Source organism: Mesoplodon bidens, assembly GCF_964165515.1.
Source record: "Mesoplodon bidens genome assembly, chromosome: 1".
NCBI classification, from domain to species: Eukaryota; Metazoa; Chordata; class Mammalia; order Artiodactyla; family Ziphiidae; genus Mesoplodon; species Mesoplodon bidens.
In genome coordinates, this window is record NC_138176.1 from 36,573,967 (window position 1) to 36,594,667 (window position 20,701).

Below are 20,701 nucleotides of genomic sequence, written 5' to 3' on the forward strand. Positions count from 1 at the left end.
TCCCCTGCATCGGCAGGCGGACTCTCAACCACTGCGCCACCAGGGAGGCCCAAATTTCTTTAATTTAGTTCTATAACTGAGTTTTAAACCCTTTATTAAATATGGAAATAACTAATTTCTAGCAATTTGTACTTTAAGCACAAATTGGACAGAAGTTCAATTTATTTGTGAGTAAAATTTGGTATCTCTGTAAATTATTTGTTATGGGTTATGTTTGGCAATCATTATTAAAGGGAAAGAATGTTGCAGAAAAGAACCTCTCTCCAACATCAGTCTTTTATTATTATATTTTGAGGGTCCTCTACAGTTTCTCTTCCTCTTCACCAGGCTTACCCTTTCCTATCCCTTCCTGCACACCTTTCTCAACCTGGCTATAAACACCCACTATTAGAAACAAACAAACTCATGCATATATAAATTAACTTATTCACTCATAGAGCATATATACACATTTTTATACCCACTCATTTTTATTAATACCATACTGAGGTGGAAGAGTGAAATTTTATTTAGTAAGAGAACTGGATTTTGGCAAAGACTAAGAGTGGGGAGATTCTTACATAAGAGAAATCGCAGTGCCAAAGCCGAGAGGATTATAGGGTGAGGTTAGAATTAGAGGCCTAGATGGAATTTATTTTTAGTTTGGAAGGTAACTTGGACTGAAGAGTAATGCAGAATGCTAACATACTATGTTAATGGGACTTCAGTCAGAAAGAAAGGCAGAATCCTTTGCTCACATTAGTGAATGAAAGCCAATCTACAGGATGTGACATTCAGCTATTAAGAAAGGAAGAATAACAGCTCACAGCTGCTCTCATGTCCCCGAATATCAAGGCAGTGTTTCCAGAGACAGGCTTTCAGCCTGTTCTCACAGATGGTTATTAAAATCTAATTCAAAAGAGAAAATCAATAACTGTGGTGATGAAGGATTAATTAAATCTCAAACTGACATTATAAATAGAACAGGCAGATCTTTATTCTATCATATGCAGCTTTCTTTGCAATACAGAATATCATAATACACTGAAAAAAGTCAAAATATATTTACCAGTGAACCTGTCATTTAGGTTTCATTCAGCCAATACTTGGGACTACTCTGTGCTAAACTGATAAATGGTAATCATTCTCCCTTTCTTTTAATATAGTGTTGCCAATTTTAGTTGGTTGCTTAGAAACATTAAGTAAAACACTTAATGCAATGCAAGAAGAATAAGGGTTATGGTGGGGGCTTGTAGTGTATTTTTAAAAATGTGAAGATCATAATATAACGATATATATGGGTGTGAGATTATTAGCCAAATTTTACCAGCTCACTATTTTCAAGAAGCTAGTGCAGGTTGACTCTGGTTGGAGACGAGTAATACGTAGCTTTCCACAGCTGCACTACCAGGATGAAGACTGACACTGTAAACTGGTCATATGATTAGGAGACTGAAGACAGTTCCTGGTCGGCCAGCACAGGTAGCAAGAGCAGCATCAAAGGGAACAAGAGTCTCTATGTAGGTTAGCTGTCCAACAGGAGGAACCTGGGTCTCTGTTCCTTAACCCCCTACTGCTGGAGAGGAAACACTGATATAAAGGTTTGCTGCTGGTGACACACTGTTGCAAAATGCTATACCCTAAGTGTCATCCCAAATAATTTGTAATTAAATAAGTAGTAAGTAATGGAAAAAGCACCAGCCTTGGAAGTAAGGCCCTAGGTCCTGTTGCTGGCTAGGTTACTAACTTTCATAACTGTGGACAAGTCAGTGAAACTCCTTGGGCCTCAGCTGTGACATTATAAAATGAAACAGATGGCCTAAGTCTGTTGTTCCCAAGGCTCCTAAGAACTTCAAGGGCCTCCTCAGGGGAATGGTGCTGTGTCAACGTGTCTACTCAGGGAAGCTCAGCTTTTCTCTGCTTAATATACTGATGGTCTGAGAAAAATTGTTTTTCAAAAAGTGTTTTGCTCCGAAAATAAAAGTAACAAAAATAGGTTTGAAAACCACTGGTTCAATAATTTCTAACTTCCATCTCTAAAACTTTTAAGACCAAAATGGACAGGACTTATAAACCGACCAAAAAAGGTAAAAATTCTCTATTATACAATATAATATAATGACCTATAATAGAAAAATTGAAGAAGCCTGGAAACTTAACGTGAATATGTCATTTAAACACCTGATTTTAGTTACAACCTCCTGCCCTACAACAAGGTAAAGGGAAAAGTTCTGAAATAAGCCTCAAAAGACCTGGCTTCTCTTTCTTGATCTGCATCTTACAATTCACATGATGTGGTAGTTTTAAAATATGTCCATAAATTCTTTGATATTCCTCCTATCAAAAGATGAAGTCTAATTCTTTTCCCTTTGAACCTGGCTCTCTGTGGATGAAAAATGTGGCAGAATGCTGTATGACTAGATTACAGAATAAAGCTGAACTTTCTATCACGTATAAAAACAAGTAGCAAAACTGAATCCTAAATTTACATGGAAGAAGGTTCTAGTAAACTATGAAATGTCAAACAAAACTCAACAAGGATCAAACAAAATCAGTATGTTGGAAAATTAACCCTTTAAATCAAAAAACTCGGGTGTAGAAGATATTTTACAACTCATAATTCCCCATTTTCTCAGTCTATATATGAGTAAACGAAGGGTCTCGAGGGCTAGGTTTAACGTCTAAGGTCCCAATGACAGCTACTAGTAGTAGTAAACTCAAAGACGCAGTTCTTATTTAGTATCATAATTGATGACCTGCGAGTGCTGGGCAGGTAATAAGCGAGCTACAATCTGAAGGATCCCTCTAGCAGTTCAGTACTCTGTACTGCTTCTGACTACTTCAGTAGTGGCAAGCCGTGGAAACAGGGAGAGACCAGAGTGGATTACTCATAACAGGTGGTGTTTACATCCTTGTCTATAGGATGACTTTTCTGAACATTTGGCAAAAAATAAAATTGAAGGTGGGAGAGAGAAAGGAAGAAAGAAGGGAAAAAAAACCCCACTCTGACTCACAGGACTTTAGCCATCAGAGCCAAATAAACTGACACATTCATTAGTGTTTGGAGATGTACTTTTTACTAAGTTCAATGCTATGTGTGTTTGTAAAACTACAATGAAAGCATACATAAAATGTTCTTTTATGGGTCTAGTTATAAAAATATTCAAAAGTCCTTTTTATACAAGGTCATCTCTAATAGAATAGATGCCCTATACTGGATGTATCTTAGAGAACTTATTGTAGCCTTGAGATAGGATACAGGGTGAACTGGCCAGAAACCCAGAAAAAGTACCTCCCATATATTTCCTCATTCAGTAACTTATTTACTGAGTAAAGACTCTGTGAACCATGGACACTGGATCCTGGAGATCCATAGAAATTGCAAATGCACTTACTATTGGACTCAATTCCACTTCTAAGAAATCTTACAGATAAATCTGTATAGGAACAAAATGACATATGTACAGAGCCATTCATTGTGGCATTGTTTACAATAGCAAAAGACAAAAAACCAACTAATTTATTTTAATAGGATCTTAGTAAGCCCAATACAATGGAATATAATTATAAAAAAAGAGTAAGGAAGCTCTTTATGTACTGACATAGAAAGATATCCAGGGTACATTAAGAAAAAAAAACAAGGTGCTGGATAATGTGTAGGTAGTTACTTTATTTTAAGATAAAGTGGAAAATCAGAATGAATATTTATATTTGCTTTCATTTACATAAAGAAACACAGGAAAGAATACAGAAGACAGCAGGGAAGAGTGTGAAAGTGAGACATCTGAAACATACCTAATTTTATAGTTTTAATTTTTGAAACACAGAAGCGTGCTATCCATTCAAAAAATTAACTTTAATATAAAAAAATTAGACTAGGCTTTTCCCTCTCCAAAAAGAAGTTTAAGGAGTTTATAGACTAGTAAAGAGATAGACGAATCAACAAATCAATCCAGCAAGGTACTCTAAGTTCTTGACAGATAATATCACTCTCATAGGCATGGTTAAGAAAAGCTAAGTCCAAGGTTACTGAGTGACCTACAAAAGGATATTGGAGATTTAGTCCAAAATCAAGTCATTCTCCCAGGAATCCTGGAAATGGGGTCATTTGAGGCCTTGGAGATACTTTTTCTAAGATGGAAATCCTACAGCAGTTATTGTGAGTACTTTTCTCTCCCCAGATGGCAAGTCCTGTGCTGGGTTTCTTCTCACAGTTTGTTTCCCTGTCTGCCTCTAAAGCTGCTTTTGGAGAAACTGTGAAAACTCTGTGGTACTTCACCTGCAAATAGATCACAGCATCCCACCACACACAGATCCAGCACCATCTGAGCTGAAGACCACTCTGTTCTCTTGGCTCTTTCAGAGCAGCAAAGAGCATGGGACGCATTTCTCCAGAGTGTGTAAATACTGCACAGTTCATTATGTCACCTCAGGGCTCTTCTAGAGTAAACTCATAAAACAGACTGAGCTGGGAGAGGAACAGTGCCCCGGAGCACTGTCAGAGTTTTAATGTCAACTCTTTCTGAATTACCAAGAGTGCAAAGATATTTTAAAAGGTTTGGAGAGGAATAATTTCCTTTCTTTTAAAGATGGCCTGTGCTGTTTAAAGATGTTTTAAATAATCCGACAGGAGCATAATCACTGTAGAAAGGAAGGTACAAAAGAGTAAGAGAGGATGTAGTGCTTACCACCCCACACCATTACTTACCATTTACATTGTTTTTCTGAAGATGTATCATCCCCAGCAGCTGTTATAGTAGGTAAAACTCCCACACTTCTCTGATCTTTAAAAGGACAGCCAACTCGAGAGGCATACCTAGTCATGTGATCTACAGGGAGGAAAGGCATCCCTCAGCTGTTAGGTAAACCCACGCTGGGCTTTTGCAGCTTCTCTAATACCACTTGAAGATCAGACGGGGAGACAAGCTGTTAGAGAATACCCAGCACAGGTCCCGCTAAAGGGAGGGAAACTGTAATAAATGCCAAGAATGAGGCATCTTTGAGGAAACAATCTTATTGGCAAGAGAGGCTTCGCAAAAGATCATGGAATTATAAACACGCTTACATTCGGAAGACTTTGTCTAACTTCCCACTCAATAAAAGACTTCTTTTGCAGCAGCCTTGACATATGAACTCCATGCCGAATTCAAGCAGCATCCAGACAGAACAGCTAGGAGAAGTCAGCACTAGGAGTTCCAACATGGTAAATGAAGTCTGCTAACAGGCCTATTCCTGTAGAGTGACATACATACAAATACTCCAAGTTTAGGGTCGGGCTGACTGCAGATTCCACAATAATGGAACAGATGAGAGGGAAGCAGACAAGTGGTGGGAGCCCAAGTAGGTGGACCACATTCTGAATCAATACATGCACCCAGGGAGGAGACAGGCAGGTGTGGGCAACATGCTGGTGAGCTGGGCTCAGAGACTAAGATAGTAGCAGTGTAGAAAGAATGGAGTATAGTGTCAGCGGGAATCAAAAGCTAAGGAATTTGAATGAACAGCCCAAATGAAGAAGGTTATGGCTATGCATCCTTTCCTTTTGACTTCCTATCATTCTCCTTAGCAGACAATTCAGTGTTCATAAGGTTTCTAACCCTCTGCTATAGGCTGAACTGTGTCAGCCAGAAAGATATGTTCAAGTCCTAAACCCCCAGGACCTGTTAATGTGACTTGATTGGGAAATAAGGTCTTTGTAGTTGTAACTGAATTAAGATGAGGTCACACTGGATTGGGATGGGCCCTAATCCAGTGACTGGTGTCCTTACAAGAAGAGAGAAATTTGGGCACAGAAAGACATACAGGAGAGAAGGCCATGTAAAGATAGAGGCAGAGATTGCAGTGAGGCATCTACAAGCCAAGGGACACCAAGAATTGCTGGCAACCAGCAGAAGCTAGGAGAGAGGCATGGAACAGATTCTCCCTCAGAAGCTTCAAAAGGAACCAACCCGGCCAACACCTGGATTTTAGACTTATAGCCTCCAGAACCAGGAGAGAACACATTTCTGTTGTTTTAAGCCACCAAGTTTGTGGTGCTTTGTTGCAGAAGCCCTAGGAGACTAACACATTCTCCAAGGAGATGACTAAGTTCATGGCAAGAAAAACTTCCATTTCCTTCTCCTACTTCCTCTCTTCCCTCAAGTCCACAGTCTGAGCAAGAAGTGCCCTTCTTTCCTTGCTGGAGCCAACACCTCAACCCCTGTGCTTGTCTTCATCCAGGATCCTATTCTCTCTGTTCATTTTATTATTTTATGTTTCTACTGCAACTTTAACCTCTCCCTGTGTCAGATCTTTTTGCTTGACCACACTACCCTGCAAGATTCCACTGTTCTAGTTTCTGCTTTATAACACACCATTGTAAAGCAATTATACTTCAATAAAGATGTTAAAAAAATTTCTTTTGACTCGGCTTAAAAAAAAAAAGATTCCACTGTTCTTTCTTTCTTCCTTCCAGTTCAAGCTACTCTAAAGGCTGTTTACACTGCCCCTAGATTCTTACCAGATTAGTGGTAACACCATTTATCAGCTCACAGCTCTTTAAGTCAGAGGTCTTGGTGGGTGTGGCTGGGTTTTCTACTTGGGGGTCCCTCAAGGTGGAAACTGGGCTGGACTCTGGGGAAGAATCCTCCTCCGAGGTCCTCAGGTTGCTGGTGGAACTCACTGTTTGCAGGTGAGGCTGCGGCTCCGTCTCCTCGCTGACTGTCAGCCAGGGCTGCTCTCAGCTTCCAGGGACCCTCACAGATTGCCACGGGCTGCCCTCAGGCCCTTTGGCTGTATCCCAGCCTACTGTTTCAGGGCTGGCAGCAGAATCCCTTGTGTCAAATCCCCTTAGTGCTTCCAGTGCCTCTGCCTTTGTCTTCTGCAACCAGTGGGAGAAAGCTCTCTGCTTGTAAAGGGTTTACATTACAAGGTTTTGCCTACCTGGATAATCTCCCTATTTTAAGGTCAACCAATTAGTAGCCTTAATTAGACCTACCCCTTAACTTTTTACAGTTTGAATTCTCCTCATCCCATCCTACTGAAACTGTTCTCAAAGTCACCAGTAAACACATTAACCAACAAACCCTTGGCTCTGCCCCAGTGCTTACTCATCTTGTCCTCTCTTACCAATGGCATTATTGATTAAATCCTCTTCTTTAAATTTTCCTTTCCCTTGAATTTCCAAGTCATAGCACAACCTGGGTCTCTTAGCTCCTTCAGGGCTCATTTCCTTTTCTTTTTACCAACTCTCCTTCTTTTAAACTACCTTTGACTCTCTTTTCCTGTCTCTGCCATTCATTAGCTACATAAATTCATGCAGGGCAAGCACTTACAACTCTCTGTGGCTTAAGTTTCCTTACCCTTGGACTAGGAAAATAATTCCTATCTCAGGCTGCTGTAGGGACTACTGGAGTCTATATCTGTACAGTGCTTGGAATTGTGGCCAACACGCAGTAGGCGCTATAGGAAGTGGCTGGTGTGGCTGCTGTTGTTACTGCTCTGGTGTGCCCACTCGCACAGCTCTTTCCAGTCCTGAGTTCTCTCTTGTTTCAGCCTATGCGATAAATACTTGCTAAGATCCCCTGATGAATAAGGGGACTGCCCTAGGCTCTGCAGGGGTTACAAAGGTATTTATTCCCTCATGAAACATACAGTCTAGGAGATTAAAGTACACAAGTGATACTACACAAGGTTGAGAGACGAAAAGAGGTGAGAAAAAAACCCCTAAATTGTAAGAAGGGAAGAATTACATCTGGTTAGGGAGAATCAGTAAAGGTTTAATAAAAAGGTAGCTTTGAAGAACAGACAGGATCTGACAGGTAGAGAAGAGGGGAGAGAGTGTTCCAGGCAGTGGGAAAAAACTGCACAACTCTGTGGTAAAAAGGTGTGAGGCATCCCGGAGAATAGCTGAAATGTAAGTATGTAGGAGAAAGACGGGAGATAAAGTTGAAAAGCTGTCATATTACGAATATCCTTGCGTGTTGAGGTAAAAAATTTTTATTTAATTTTGGAAGCTAGGGAGTATGGAGATGATGTAATTAGAGTTGTGTGATTAATGTGATATGATTAATCAGGCAAGAGAAACAAGTCAATCAGGAGTTTCCTCAGTCTCTCAGAACAAGAGTTCTGTTGTCAGAAAATGTGGGATTGAATTGTGGTTCTGTCACTTAGCAGCATGACTGCAGCCAAGTCACTTACCCTGTCTGAGCCAATTTTCTTATGGGTGTGAGAAGCAGAATTTTAAGATGGCTGGACGATTCTCAGCCTCCTAGTGTTCCATCCTGATCACCTTGCATAACATGACAAAAGGGGTTGTGCAGATCTAATTAAGGCTACTAACTGGTTGACTTTAAAATAGGGAGATTATCCAGGTAGGCAAAACCTTGTAACGTGAGGCCTTTATAAGTAGAGAGCTTTCTCCCACTGGCTGCAGAAGGGAAAGGCAGAGGCACTGGAAGCACTAAGGGGATTCGACACAAGGGCTCCTGTTGCCAGTCCTGAAACTGTAGGCTGGGATACCGCCAAAGGGCCTGGGGGAAGCCCGTGGCAATCTGTGGGGGTCCCTGGAAGCTAAGAGCAGCCCTGGCTGACAGTCAGCGAGGAGATGGGACCTCAGTCTCACCTGCAAACAGTGAGTTCCACCAGCAACCTGAGGACCTCGGAGGAGGATTCTTCCCCAGAGTCCAGCCCAGTTTCCACCTTGAGAGACCCCCAAGTAGAAAACCCTGCCACACCCACTAAGACCTCTGACTTAAAGAGTTGTGAGCTAATAAATGGTGTTGTTTTTAAGACATTAGGTTTGTGATAATTCGTTAAGCAGCAACAGAAAACTATACGGCAACGATTCTAATATCTATTCTATTTTATGTGATTGCTCAAAGAAAATTATATGAAAGGTTTCCCTAAATTGTAAATATTATACAAATAAAGGTTACAGTTAGTATCTAGTTAATGTCTAAAATAGAAATCATCTCTCTCAACTTCTCTCCCCCATCAAATAGGCTCACTTTATTTATGGTATAATGGTATCACAATTATAAGTTTGTTTTGTTGTGGGTTGCAGGACTGTGACGTACGGGCACTGGTGCCTCCTTAGAGTAAGACTGAGGTAATGAAATATGCTTGTGTGTGTGTATGTAAATAAAAGAAGAAAGACCCCAAATAGCCAAAGCAAACTTGAGGGAAAAAACGGGCCTGAAGGAATCAGACTCCCTGACTTCAGACTATACTACAAAGCTACAGCAATCAAGACAGTATGGTACTGGCACAAAAACAGAAATGTAGATCAATGGAACAGGATAGAAGGCCCAGAGATAAACCTACACACCTATGGTCAACTTATCTATGACAAAGGAGGCAAGGATATACAATGGAGAAAAGACAGTCTCTTCAATAAGTGGTGCTGGAAAACTGGACAGCTACATGTAAAAGAATGAAATTAGGACACTCCCTAACACTGTACACAAAAATAAACTCAAAACGGATTAAAGACCTAAATGCAAGGCCAGACACTATAAAACTCTTAGAGGAAAACATAGGCAGAAAACTCCATGACATAAATCACAGCAAGATCATTTTTGACCCACCTCCTAGAGTAATGGAAATAAAAACAAAAATAAACAAATGGGATCTAAAGAAACGTAAAAGCTTTTGCTTTAAAGGAAACTATAAACAAGACAAAAAGACAACCCTCAGAATGGGAGAAAATATTTACAAATGAATCAATGGACAAAGTATTAATCTCCAAAATATACAAAGAGCTCATGCAGCTCAGTATTAAAAAAACCAACAACCCAGTCAAAAAAATGGGCAGAAGACCTAAATAGACATTTCTCCAAAGAAGACTACAGATGGCCAAGAGGCACATGAAAAGATGCTCAACATCACTAATTAGTAGAGAAATACAAATCAAAACTACAACGAGGTATCACCTCACACAGGTTAGAATGGGCATCATCAGAAAATCTACAAACAACAAATGCTGGAGAGGGTGTGGAGAAAAGGGAACCCTATTGCACTGCTGGTGGGAATGTAAATTGATAGAGCCATTATGGAGAACAGTATGGAGGTTCCTCAAAAACTAAAAATAGAATTACCATATGACCCAGCAATCCCACTACTGGGCATATACCCTGAGAAAACCATAATTCAAAAAGACACATGCACTCCAATGTTCACTGCAGCACTATTTACAATAGCCAGGTCATGGAAGCAACCTAAACACCCACTGACAGACGAATGGATAAAGAAGATGTGGCATATATATACAATGGACTATTACTTAGCCATTAAAAGAAACAAAATTGGGTAATTTGTAGAGACGTGGATGGACCAAGAGACTGTCATACAGTCAAGTAAGTCCGAAAGAGAAAAACAAATATCGTACATTAATGCATATATGTGGAATCTAGAAAAATGGTACAGATGAACTGGTTTGCAAGGCAGAAATAGAGACACAGATGTACAGAACAAACGTATGGACACCAAGGTGGGAAAGTGGGGCACGGGTGGGGGTGGTGGTGGTGGTGGGATGAATTGGGAGATTGGGGTTGACATATATACACTAATATGTATAAAACAGATAACTAATAAGAACCTGCTGTATAAAAAAATAAATAAAATAAAATCTAAAAAAAAATAAATAAAAGAAGAAAGAAATTATCAAAGGCAAAGGTTGATAAATGAGACAATATAAATACTAACTTGCAAGAGTGTAGAATATGTCTAGCAATCCTTTGGAGTGTCAACAGAAAATATGTGCAAGAATAATTTATGCCATGTGCAGCTTATGGACACAGCAATTTACCAGGAACAAGGTCCTTAAACATTCTGAGGTTTGTTTTTTTTGTCCAGGTGTGAGGGACATTTAAACCTTTGCAGATTTGTTTTGTTTCATTACAGGGCAAGGGGCACTTAAAATTATGCAAGTAGTATATGTTCCCTGTGATAAAACAATATAGAGTTGTATAAAGAAATAGAGCGTATTAATAATATCCACCCAATCCTACTTTCCTGAGGAAACCATTAACAGGCTGGTGGGCATCCTTCCATACTTCTTTATTCTGCTCAAAGAAGTATAAAAGGTTTCCCCACACTTAAAAAAATTGGAGTCATATTCTACCTATTACTGTGTAACTTGCATTTTTTTATTTTACAATGTATTATAAGTATTTCTCCTAGAAAATTTATATACCTGGCATCTCTTAATAAAAGCATGGTATTTACAATATGGATTACCATAATTTAGTCAACCAATTCATTTAGATTGCTTCAAATACCACTATTATAAACAATGTACATTCTTTCCATAGGTCTTTCAACATACATTATTTCCTTAGAATAAATTCCTAGAAATGTTAACACATGGTCAACGAGTATATGAACATTTAAAAAACTGAATGTATGTCAAATAATTTGCTCTCCAGAAAAGTTGTATCAATTTCCAAGCCCTCTATTCATAAAGGTGCCCATTTTCACACTCCCTAGACAACCCAACAGATACACATGCCTTCAGTCTCTGCCACTGAGTAGGGAAATGTTAACTCCTTGTTTTAATCTGTACTTCCTTTAATACTAGTGAGACTGAGCATCCTTTCACGTGTATTAATTATTCATATTTCCTTTTTTGATTGGTCTGTTCATACTTTGTCTTTTTCTCCTAATGAAATGTTCATTTTACTGATTTATTAATGATCTCTGATTCAAGGGTTTGTTTTCACTGACTATGACATCTTACTTTAACTTTGTTTATGACCTTCTAAAATTCCTATAGAAGTTTAAAATTTTTGTATGTCTTCAAACTTTTCAATTTTTTTGTTTTATGGCTGTTCACATTGCTATCATTCCAAGAATTTTATTATAAAAACAATTTCCTGTGTTTTCTTCTAGTACTTTTGTAGTTTTTAAAAATCTAAAGTTACCATTTTCAAAAAGTTGGCTAGTTGGCCTAATTCCATCTTTTGAATAATTTAATATCATTTATATACACTATGTTTTACTGATCCATCTCCATGTATTTGGCTACCTTGGTGGAAGTCCTACCATTGGTACAGCTTTATAATATATAGTAATACGAAGGAATGGGTTCCCTCATTACTTTTTCTTGCATCCTCTCATTTATTCTTATAAATCAAATAGAGCATCATTTTCTTAAGTTTCTCCCCAAAAAACTGTTGAAAAATTCACTGAATGTTAGAGAGTAAATTGGGTGTATCTGACATCTCTATGATATTTAAGTTTTTCCATTCAAACCACCTTTTAGTCTTCTGATAAAGTTTCATAGTTTTTCTTTGTATAGGTTTTGCTCACTTTCTCCTTGGTTTATTTCTAAATATTTCATATATTTTCCATTAACTCTTCTGATTGATTACTGCTCAAATAAAGGAAATCTACTGAATTTTTGTATGTTTATATTGTGTCAGGCTCCCTAACCAAACTTTCTTATTCATAAGCTTTGTATGTCATTCTCTTACTCTAGGTAACAATTACCTAAAAATAATGATTTTGCTCCTTTCTGTAAATATTTATAGCTTATTTTTTTATTGTATTAACTAACTAGACCTAGTAGAACATTGAATAATTAAAATCTACTTTTTAATAGTTCAATAATATACTTGCACCAAGATACACATACTACATATACTTTTAATAATTGTAACTACATTAATTTTTAAAATTAAAAATTTTTTACCATTCTTGATGTTAGGGAAAACAAGATGTGTAGGTGAACTTCTGTTTTCAGTGGCTTCTTTCTTCTGGTTAACAGTTGAAATAAAACTGCTGAAAGTAGAAATCTGGCCTTTGGATCCCCTGTCCAAACCCTAAAAACAGAAAAGTTAACATTGCAGCATAATTCCTAGTCACTCTATTTAAATTATTTTCTTGCAAAAATCATAAACATTTTAAAATAGGGATTTTAATCTGATGATAGATGCACGATAGATAGATAGATAAAACCTGTATATATTATTGACTTACCTTTTCCAGACCAAATTGTTTTAAGTATAAAAGGAAAACAGTCATGCCATCTAACTGCTTACAGGTTGATACAGTTTGGAAATGGGGATAATAACAGTACCTTCCTCACAGGGTTACTGTGAGTTTTAACTGAGATAATGCGTGTAAAACAATGAGCAGAGTTCCTTGTCCACAGTACATGTTCCATTCATGTTAACTGCTATTTTAACTTGGTATTTAGGTAACACTGTTTTTGTGACCTCCACAAATATTTTTTCAGTAGTTAACATGCATATGATACTTCGCAGGTTGATTCATTAAAGGTTTTCTTGTCTTGATGCAACTTCAAAAGCTCAGGTCAAAAGATAAATCTTTTAGAGTTCATTTATTTCTCTAAACACGAGATTGGACTTTGGATATAAGGGGACTTAAGAAAAATATGGCTAGGCATTCTTTGCTTTCAGAGTAGAGAGTTTTTCATTTCCTCCTTCCTCATTTACCAGACTGATTTCCACTTAGCTTTTTAGAATCAACTCAGATGCCATGTTGCAAAACCATTTACACTCACCAAATATTCACTCTCCCACATCGCCCACTCTCTTACAGATAAATGGATCCATCTGATTAATTCTAATAGGCCAGAAGCAGAAGTGATGTCTGCCATTTTTGGACCAGAAAGTATGAATGCATTTAAGGCTGGTGGGCCAATCACCAGTTCCTCTCTCTTTTCTTCCACTGCAGTAATCCCAGAGGCTACAAACTGAGATGCTAGAGCATTCGTTGGCTTGGGTCCCCGAATCACTATGTGGAGCAGATCCACTGCTGACCGACATTAGATTATACCATCAGCAATAAATGCACCTTTACAATTTTCAAACACTGAAACTTGGGACTACCTTGTAAATGCAGCCTAACCCATTCTATCATAACTTCTCTGCAAAGCTTTTTCTGGTGGTCACCATTTCCACAAAAATCAATCACTCTTATTTATACTTGTGATTTACTTAAATTATTCCACTGAAATTATAATTGGTCTCATACTGGTCCTTCATGCTGGACTAGAAATTCCTTATTCATCACAGAGCTTGACGTCCAGGGAATCCTGTGCATAGATCCTACACTGCAGAGTAAATTTACTGTTTTTCTTTTTAAGAGATTAGTATAGAAAAATAACCCAGAAAAAAATTCAGATACTATACACATAGAATTTAAAAGTTTCTGGACTTGAGATTTCTAGAAATTAGTTATTTAACTCCTTTATTTCATAGATGAGGAAAATGGAATTGAGACTCACCTAAAATCATTCAGCTAACAAAGCCACAGAGATGTGAGGGGCACTAAATGAGAACTTGAGGAATGCTTCCATAAGGAAAATACATATGCGATTTTGTGTGTGTGACATCTTTGGCTGCTCAAAGAATTTGGGTTTGTTTTTTTGTTTGTTTGTTTGTTTGCTTTATTTGTTTTTGCTTGTTTTTTGGCTAGATTTAGGCTCAGTGAAGTCTGAATCAATATTTCTGTGTTAGGATTAGGCTACATGATCCAGCCTAAAAAAAGTTAAACATATTGCCCAACTGAAATAAAATCATCTTCTAACAGATGTAGGATATGAACCTGAAGTTTCAGAATCACAGACAACGTCATCTAGCGTCTTGTACAGAACATATGACACGCTGAGTGTTCCACAAATGGTTACTCCTATGATAATAACACACTAAAACAAGTCATGTATTGAGTACTAGGTATATGCCTACTATTATATTAGGTGTTTTAATACAACATTCCTATGAGTTGCACATTCACACTTCATTTTACAAATGAGGAAACTGAAGTACCATGCCGAAGTTCACAGAGCTGGGAAGTGGGAATTCAAACTGTAGTCTGAATAACCTTAATGTCCGTATTCTTAAACCACTATAGCTCAGAGTTTCTCACTACAGTAGCTATCACTTATTAAGGATTTATCATGGGATAGGAAGTATGTTACACATATCAGCCTGTTTTCACAACTCTTGTGGTGGATGTTATCTTCTCTACTTTTATAGATATATGCTGAATGAAATATAATAGCTTTAGGAGCAACTCACCTAACCAGAGGAAATTAACATAAGCAGAAAAACTAACTGTACTTTAGGAAAATCTGTGATATTCTAGCACTCTGGGAAAGACTCAATATTTTATTTTTCTCCCCCTTCCTCTACCCCTTCTTTTTGTTTTGGTTTTTTTTCCATACGCAGGCCTCTCACTGTTGTGGCCTCTCCCGTTGCGGAGCACAGGCTCCGGACGCGCAGGCTCAGCGGCCATGGCTCACGGGCCCAGCCGCTCCACGGCATGTGGGATCCTCCCGGACCGGGGCACGAGCCTGTGTCCCCTGCATCGGCAGGCGGACTCTCAACCACTGCGCCACCAGGGAAGCCCTCCTCTACCCCTTCTTAATAAAAGGAGACCCCAAAGAACACTGCTTGGTTCTCTTGTGGAATCTTCAAATAATTAAAAAAAAACCCACAAGTAATTGATTCAATCAATAAAGCCATTTAACAACTATCAGTTCTAATCCTTAACAGATTTATAATGTAGATTCCCAAAGAGGACAGAGAAAATGGAGAAAGAGATTAATAAAATAGCGATATGCAGTACTTTTCTATAAAAGTCTTTGTAAATTACATAATTTGCATAATCTTGGTAAATTAAAACAATATGCTCAAATTCACAGACCTAGCTAATTAGAAAAATAAAATTAAAATAACCTATACATTTGAAAAAGTATATCATTCCTTGTTATAACTGCTCCCTGCAGTGGAAGCCGTGGAGTCCTAACCAATGCACGCCAGGGAAGTCCCTAAACCAATCTTTGATAGAAGAATAATTGCTGGCTCTGTTCCATCATGAAACACTTTTTAAAGTCATAATATCTCACTATATTAGAGTCTCTGAAGTAAAATTTTTTTAACTGTTTACAAAATTCATTATTTTGTAATGTTTACAAAATTCATTCACAACATATTTTAAACTACTAGCTTTGCAACCAGCTGGAAATGCTAGCATTTTAAATCATGTCAAGTAAAAATTAATGTTGCATTCTAGCTATTAGATAAGTGAGACTGGCAGAAGTTTTATTTATTATAGAGACAACACACACAAATGCATAGGTAGATGGATTCTACATAGAGCTCTTTGGTTTAGTTGGCTGTGCAAAGTTGTCATAGGGGATCCAGTCACCAGGATATGTTAAATTATGTTCAGTATCTTCTATTTGAGAAGAGATGTACATAATGTTATTTCAGAAAATGTTCCATACAATAAATGATTGGGTATTCTAAAATGTCCAACAACACTTGGCTAGTTGGAAAATTCACTTATGTAGAATAAGTGAATGTAGAATACCTGTCATCAGTAATACCAAATAAAAAGCATTAATGGTAATAATACAAAGGAAATTCTACATACACTAGCATAGTAGTTCTCAAACTTTCTAGTTTCAGGACCTCTCTGCATTCTTAAAAATTATTGTATGTACGTACAATTCCTTTTAAAATAGAATAAACCCATTTATGGACAATTAAATGTTTTCCCAAACAAAAATCAGTGAGAAGAGTGGCATGGTTTACATTTTGCAAATCTATTTTTTGTTTGTTTGTTTGTTTGTTTGTTTTTTGGGGGGGTACACAGGCCTCTCACTGTTGTGGCCTCTCCCGTTGCAGAGCACAGGCTCCGGACGTGCAGGCACAGCGGCCATGGCTCATGGGCCCAGCCGCTCCGTGGCATGTGGGATCTTCCCAGACCAGGGCACGAACCTGTGTCCCCTGCATCGGCAGGCAGACTCTCAACCACTGCGCCACCAGGGAAGCCCGCAAATCTATTTTTATATCTGTTTCTGCATTCAACTTGTTGCAATATCATGTGTCACACAGAAAACTACACCGTACACTCAAGAGAACAAGAGAGAACAAAACAACACAAATAACATCCCAGTATCGTTACAAAGGTAGTTTTGACCTCATGGACATCTAAAAGGATGTTGAGGACCACATGTTGAGGACTGCTGCAGTAGGAATAAACAGTAATTAGAACAAAGAATGAATCTAAGAAATCTTGGGAGAACAAGAAGACAACATTTAAATCTGCACTAATATAACCATTTGCTACTGAGCACTTAAAATGTGCTAGTAAGTGTAAAATACACAGTGTTCAAAGGCTTAGTATGAAGAAGAGCTCAAATATCTCATTAAGCGTCTATATTGATTAAATGTTGAAATGGTAAATTTCTTGATATACTGTATTAAATAAAATACATTATTAAAATTTATTTTATGTCTTTATTTTTATTCTTTTTAATGTGGCTATTAGAAAACTTGAAATTACGTATGTGGTTCACATTCTATTTCTATTGGACAGAGCTGATATAGATGAAAGCATACTTTCCTAAACTAGATCCAATCCAACATACAATCTTAGGAATTAGGACAGAATTATTATTCTGATTCATAATTTCCCTGCATCATTCTGGAAGAAAAGATTTGCTGGACAGGTAGCAAATTTAAATACGGTATAAAAGATAGATGAAGAATCAAAGATATCTGAAGTAATAAAAACTGAGTTTCTTGCTTTGGTCATTTCAGATATGTATATAGGGACAATGGCGATCTGCACACTTCGGTCACACCTCAATGAAATTTATTTTTCAAACCCAAAGATGAATAGTTCGGCAATACATTAAGTGCTCTTAATATAAAGCAGGGATCCTTCAGTCTCAATGAGTCCAGGGAATACCTATGATGCACAGAAAAACTACTTTACAAAAGACTTGAGTGGCTTCCTGAGATACTGAACAAATGTTACTATGTCAAAAGATTGCTGAACAAATGTACATTTATATGTTTTAAGTTAAAATAAAAAGCACTGAATATACTTTGCTTTACCAACTTTTAAAATAAACTGACCTAAACTACCAGTTAGGGCCACACCAGATGAGAGGTCTTAACTGTATTTAGAGTCTACAAAGGAGACTATTTGAGGTCCTGTTCCTGGGTAAAGATATTTTGTTCTTCTTTTTTTTAAATTAATTAATTAATTAATTAATTAATTAATTAATTAATTTTATTGCGGTACGCAGGCCTCTCACTGTTGTGGCCTCTCCCATTGCGGAGCACAGGCTCCGGACATGCAGGCTCAGCGGCCATGGCTCATGGGCCCAGCCGCTCCGCGGCATGTGGGATCTTCCCGGACTGGGGCACGAACCCGTGTCCCCTGAATTGGCAGGTGGACTCTCAACCACTGCGCCATCAGGGAAGCCCTGTTCTTCTTTTTTGTATGTTTCTTCACAGCTCCTTATTAGGATACTAGGTTATAAAATCAGTGCTCTATATCCTTCTACTAAGATGTGAAAAGTTGGCTACTTTCAAGGTGTGAAGAATCTCCCTCCCCAACTAAACAGCACCGGCCCAAGTGAAATTACTTTCTTTAAGTGATATAAACCACATCTTTCAAAGGAGACTAGGAAGGATGTGGATTCTGAAACAAAATTTTAACACTCAAAAAAAAAATCACAATGTGATTGACCTTATAGATAACTGAAAACTAACTCTACTTAATACAGAGGAAATGTTAGTCCTGTTGCTCAGAAATTTCAGTGTTTGCTTATCAGAAAGGTAAAGTAGCTTGGGTGATTTTATTCACTTATTTGACAAGATGGGAAAAAAAGAAATTGCATCAACAGATTACCCTTATAGGATAAAATACTACTTTTAAAATGTGTGATTTGAGGTAGTCACAATTCTCAACCAATTTACTGTTCTTTAATAAAAACGTCTGGATCAAAACCAAGTTAATTTGAAACATAGCTTTCTTTAATGACTAGGTTCAAACTTCACAATGACTTTTCAATTAAGCTGAATTAGTAAAATTTTAATAATTTCTAGTTTTAAAAGGCACAGACATTTATTATAATTATTCCCTGTAAAATGTTTTTTGACTGCTTACTAAACTGTCACCAAGTTATAAATATCAACTTAAGAACAACTAGTTATTCATATAAGGCTTAGCAGTCTAACATTTTTATAGTGCAAGAAGGGATCCTTGTCACAGGAGAAAAAGTAGAAAAATCCAAACTTTCCAGAGCTTTCTCAGCTCCACCTACTTCTTCATTCATCTTTTGTTGATCTTTTGCTACTCTCTCTTCCTCAATTCAAGTAAATATAAGCAAGTTAATTTCCAAACACTATGCCAAACTAAGCTGCTACACTGGAACAGTGAGCAGTACCCCTTTCTGAAGCCATTACTTTTCCCTTTCAGAAAAATTCATATGTACCATACCCCAGCCCTGAAGAGTTCAGAGAGCGCATGACATCCCTTAATTCAGAGAGTGCTCGAGTGTGTGTGTGTGTGTGTGTGTGTGTGTGTGTGTGTGTGTGTGTGTGTGGAGGGGGGTGGTGCAGGAAGAGGAGGGAGTCAGGTAGGTTGATAAAGGTAGTATCTGTAGAGCTTGAGGCTTGATATAGAAGGTTGTAAAGCAGTTCCCTAGTGGCCTAGTGGTTAGGATTCGGGGCTTTCACTGCTGTGGCCCGGGTCCGACCCCTAGTCAGGGAACCAAGATCCCGCAAGATGCGTGCAAGTCGCAGCCAAAAAAAAAAAAAAAAGAAAGCTTGTAAAGGAAAGTACTGAAGCCACAGGACAGGATGGGAAAGGGCTGGCTGGCTTACGTGAATGCTTACTTTGTCAAGGCTCTTTCTTAAATACTTTACGTGTATTAACTAATTTAGTCTTCTTATCTACCCTGTGAGGTAAGTTCTATTACTATTTTCCCCATTTTATAGAAAGGGAGCTACAAATAGCAAGGCAGTACCATACTGGACACTTCTAGAGATTTTCTGGTTCATAACTTATGGGTTTTAAAAAAAATAAATAAATTTATTTATTTATTTTTGGCTGCATTGGGTCTTCATTGCTGTGCACGGGCTTCTCATTGTGGTGGCTTCTCTTGTTGAGGAGCACGGGCTCTAGGCGCGCAGGCTTCAGTAGTTGTGGCTCGCGGGCTCAGTAGTTGCGGCTCGCGGGCTCTAGAGCACAGGCTCAGTAGTTGTGGTGCACGGGCTTAGTGGCTTCGCGGCATGTGGGATCTTCTCAGACCAGGGCTCGAACCTGTGCCTCCTGCATTGGCAGGCATATTCTCAACCACTGCGCCACCAGGGAAGCCCCTGATTTGTAACTTATAATGACCATTTTTCTTCAACTGTAAATATAGTCAAATTATGCATGTCCTAACATCCTGAGTTAATTTTGAATGGGAGGATAAGTAGGCAACTACAATACGGCTTTGCAATTAAAAATAAGTTGGCAGACGACTTTACAACCCACTCAAAATTAGACACACCTTGGTTATGTATTTATGTAGCGACAGCCTTCCCTTTTTGTGTCTTATGACTCTCTGATCACTCTTCTTTAATGAGATTGCTTTATTTTACATAGAATTTAATGATACGTTCATACCATAATTAAAACTGATATTATCAGATATTCTAGAATACATATTTCTCTCCCATAACAGTTCTATCTCTAGTACCAAAGTTTTGAACAAATTTGTCACTGGACCACATCCTTTTTTCTAAACTAGGAAATACTGCTATAGGTACAGGTTCTTTGAACCCCATGGTCCCTGACCACAGATACAGAGTACATGGAATAAGGCAAAGAGCATGGCATTTTTTTGAGTCAGAAAAGTCTCAACTGAAACCGAGCTCTGCCCCTTAATAGCCATTTTACCCTCTGGCAAGGTATACTACACATAACC

General features: G+C 38.1%; 1 protein-coding gene across 4 annotated transcripts in view; it reads right to left on the bottom strand.

Moving 5' to 3' along the window:
* The window catches only part of HECTD2 (HECT domain E3 ubiquitin protein ligase 2), an 80,860-nt gene that overhangs the window by 55,111 nt on the left and 5,048 nt on the right, over positions 1-20,701 (bottom strand). For 3 of the 4 annotated variants that reach the window (XM_081251567.1, XM_081251568.1, XM_081251570.1), the window contains exon 2: positions 12,650-12,779. In XM_081251567.1, coding sequence (XP_081107693.1) covers positions 12,650-12,779 — 130 coding nt within the window. Of the gene's footprint in view, positions 1-12,649; positions 12,780-20,701 lie in introns of those variants that run through there. The other variant, XM_081251569.1, reaches the window with a different exon arrangement.